The sequence below is a fragment of the Nelumbo nucifera genome, chromosome 8 (genome assembly GCF_055504915.1).
Source record: "Nelumbo nucifera cultivar China Antique chromosome 8, China Antique-T2T, whole genome shotgun sequence".
Lineage (NCBI taxonomy): Eukaryota > Viridiplantae > Streptophyta > Magnoliopsida > Proteales > Nelumbonaceae > Nelumbo > Nelumbo nucifera.
Genome location: NC_142656.1, coordinates 14372433 through 14374583, shown reverse-complemented (window position 1 = coordinate 14374583; position 2151 = coordinate 14372433). Strand labels below are relative to the sequence as shown.

At 46.1% G+C, this 2151-nt stretch overlaps 1 protein-coding gene across 1 annotated transcript; it reads left to right on the top strand.

The window, feature by feature from the left end:
* Positions 1-427: 427 nt before the first annotated feature.
* Positions 428-2151, top strand: LOC104592419 (putative sugar phosphate/phosphate translocator At5g25400). Its single transcript, XM_010251788.3, has one exon. The coding sequence runs from the start codon at positions 724-726 to the stop codon at positions 1771-1773; it is 1050 nt and encodes a 349-aa protein (XP_010250090.1). The 5' UTR covers positions 428-723; the 3' UTR covers positions 1774-2151.

Here is a 2151-nt window from a genome sequence, read left to right as displayed (position 1 = left end):
GCCTTATGACTAAACCGTACCGTTCTATTTAAGATGGTGTTTGGAAAACGGAATCAGTTTCTTTGAATCGCTTACTCATGAATCGTTGACTTTGAGGTTTTTTGAAAAATCATCAATCACTGCCATCATATTATTGCCAAAAATCACTTTTGAGAATGAAGAATCGATCCCTGATTCTTAGACTTGGTTCTAAACACAAAAATCAAGGGAAATTGATTTCTTAAAGAGACCAAAGTCCAAACCAAACCTACCAATGGGCTTTTGGAATTATAATCAACATAATCTACACAGAATCACTAAGTCATACTCACTGACCCTCATTCTACATAGGCCCATGTAAAGGTAAAAGCCCATTAAGCCCATCTACACTTCCCAACACCAATACCATGGTCCCACCCCTACTTAACTAGAATTCCAGCTCTCCACATGCCTCAAAGCCAAAGGCTCAAGCTTCCCGTCCAGACTTCCCTATTTCTCAGTTCAGGGAGAGAGGGAGAGAGAGAAACTCAGGAGTCAGGAGTCGGGAGTCTTCTTCTCTGAGACAAAACAACTTGATTCCTCCCTCACAGACGACTGGCCCATTCTCCTCTCCTTATCCTAACTCACCCACGACCTCCTGATCTCGTCCTTCTTCTCTTTTTAATCTACGCTTCCCCTCTTCCCTCCTCCCCCCTTCACCCGCCACCCCTTAATCGCTCCGCCAGTTCTAGGGTTTACAGAGCAATGGGGAAGGGAGGATCTCTGAGCGAGAGCGTCGTCAAGAAGATCCTGCTGTCCTACACCTACGTGGGCATATGGATCTTCCTCAGCTTCACCGTCATCGTCTACAACAAGTACATACTCGACAAGAAGATGTACAACTGGCCCTTCCCCATCTCCCTCACCATGATCCACATGGCTTTCTGCTCCTCCCTTGCTTTCCTCCTTGTTCGTGTCTTCAAGCTCGTCGAGCCCGTCTCCATGTCCCGAGATCTCTATGTCTCCTCCGTCCTCCCAATCGGAGCTCTCTATTCTCTTAGTCTCTGGTTCTCCAATTCCGCCTACATCTACCTCTCTGTGTCCTTCATCCAAATGCTCAAAGCCCTCATGCCTGTCGCCGTCTACTCGATCGGGGTCCTCCTTAAGAAGGAGGCTTTCAAGTCCGCTACAATGGCCAACATGGTCTCCATCTCCGTTGGTGTCGCCATTGCTGCTTACGGGGAAGCACGATTCGACACCTGGGGCGTAATTCTCCAGCTTGCAGCTGTCGCCTTTGAAGCCACCCGCCTGGTCATGATCCAGATCTTGCTCACTTCCAAGGGAATCACTCTTAACCCAATCACTTCTCTTTACTACGTCGCTCCTTGCTGTCTTGTCTTTCTGTTCATCCCCTGGGTGCTTGTTGAATTCCCCGTATTGAAGGAGATGTCAAGCTTCCACTTTGATTACGTGATCTTCGGGACCAATTCGTTGTGCGCGTTCGCATTGAATCTCGCGGTATTTTTGCTTGTTGGGAAGACCTCGGCGCTCACCATGAATGTTGCTGGAATCGTGAAGGACTGGTTATTGATTGCATTCTCGTGGTCGGTGATCAGGGATACTGTGACTCCAATCAACTTGTTTGGATATGGGCTCGCGTTCTTGGGTGTTGCATATTACAACCACTCGAAGTTGCAGGCGCTTAAGGCCAAGGAGGCACAGAAAAAGGCAGCTCAGGCGGATGAGGAGGCTGGACGGCTGCTCGAGGTGAGAGAAGGGGAAGGTGCGGGTAGGAAGGCCGATTCACAGGCCTGATTCTATACTTGATTCAGATAAAATTTTTCTATCTAACAAATGAGCACAGGAAAGAAAGGACCGGAAATGGGTTGCCTCGGATGGATTTCGAGGCAGGTTTCCCATTTGGGTATGTTTTTTGTTTTTTGTTTTTGTTTTTGTTTTTGTTTTTAGATATTCGTTTTTTGTGTTAGTTCATGGTGGTTAATACTGAAGGATCGAGTTCTCTGTCTGTTTTCTACTTTGCCAATTCCTGTATTTGAGTAGAGAAAGAATCTCGAAGCTCTTCTTTTTCTTTTTTTTTTTTTTTTTTACTTTGTTAAGCACATGTAGGAACTCGTTCTTCTCCACTTGGAGAAGATTTAAATGCTTATTTATTAATATGTGTTTCCCCTTGAA